The 1,317-nt window shown below is 23.5% G+C and overlaps 1 protein-coding gene across 1 annotated transcript; it reads left to right on the top strand.

Moving 5' to 3' along the window:
• Window positions 1-223: 223 nt before the first annotated feature.
• AAJ76_3550001094 (hypothetical protein) lies at window positions 224-352 on the top strand (the record flags this gene model as incomplete). Its single annotated transcript, XM_024475299.1, has 1 exon — window positions 224-352. The coding sequence occupies one exon, from the start codon at window positions 224-226 to the stop codon at window positions 350-352; it is 129 nt and encodes a 42-aa protein (XP_024329380.1).
• Between the last annotated feature and the right edge of the window lie 965 nt (window positions 353-1,317).

Here is a 1,317-nt window from a genome sequence, read left to right as displayed (position 1 = left end):
AGCTTACGCTATCCCATTTAAAACAAGACTCGAATACGATACATGTTTTCTTTGTTTAAATAATGTGTATATGTCTTTATGCATGTATGTATTGTTTTAAAATTACACATTGCACACTCTTAATTATAAAATGACAATAGCGTACATTTTACAATTTGAATAATTGAAAACAACTAAAGGAAAATTTATTTAAAAAATTAAGCTTTGTATAATATAATTAACTATGAAAGATTGTTATTTATTTAAAAAAACGTTTTCCAAAATTAAAAAAGAAGGATTAAAAAATAAAAAAATTATAAGATTCAAACTTTTATATATATTGATGACTAGCTTACACTATCCCGTTTATTAAACGGGACTTTAAATACAATTTATGCTGTTGATTATTTGTATCTTGCGTCAATTTTTAACGCTTATGTTAAAGTTCAAAATTTGTTGTATAAAAACTGCAGTAACACACCTTTGAAATTGGATTTTTGAATACAACACAAAAAAATATAGGGAATGTTCTGTACGTAAAAAAGTCAAAAAAACAACATTGTTATTGCTTTAAAAACAAAATTTTGCAAAATTTGCTTTAAAGAAGGAATAAAAAATAAATAAATATTCAGATTCAAACTTTTTATATATATTGACTAGCTAACGCCATCCCGTCGAATTGGGATCAAAATGATGTGTATTCTTTCTTTTTGGTGGATATTATGCGTCTTTATGCATATTTTTAGAATTTTAAATTACAAATTGGCCCTTTTTATTATTAATTAAAATTTGTTATATACACCCTGTATAAGATTAGTATAACTAAATATAAGCAAAGGAAAATTGACAGAAACACCGTTCTGTGCTTAGAGAAATAGTCCCTACACTTATGCTATGCGTTCTTAATAAAAAATATGAAGAATTTTACAAATTTTTTAGAAAGAAGGGTTAAAAAATTATAAATGTTCAGATTCAAACTTTTTATATACAGTGGCGTCAAAATTTTAAGACTTAAAAAAAACATTTTTTTCCAATTCAAAATTAAACAAGATACAATTCTAAAATCATAATTCATGTTTAAACATTGTAATTAAAATAATTTAAAAAATACCTTTTATTAAATCTTACTTTATATATGTCTAATCTGGTTTTTGAATTTTTTTATCTTAAGAGGTGCATCAAAATCTTAAGACACTTTCCTCAAAAACGCATTTTATAGAATTGTAAATATTACATTCGTTTTATTTTGTTATAATAAACTACTGCATGATTTTATTTTTTTGATATAAGCTACTACAAAACGCTTAAAAAAAACAATTAGTCTTACAATTAAACGGG

The sequence above is a fragment of the Vairimorpha ceranae genome, assembly GCF_000988165.1.
Source record: "Vairimorpha ceranae strain PA08 1199 chromosome Unknown NODE_355, whole genome shotgun sequence".
In the NCBI taxonomy this organism is placed as follows: domain Eukaryota; kingdom Fungi; phylum Microsporidia; family Nosematidae; genus Vairimorpha; species Vairimorpha ceranae.
The sequence above is the reverse complement of the archived record's forward strand: the minus strand, read 5'-3'. Positions and strand labels throughout refer to the sequence as shown.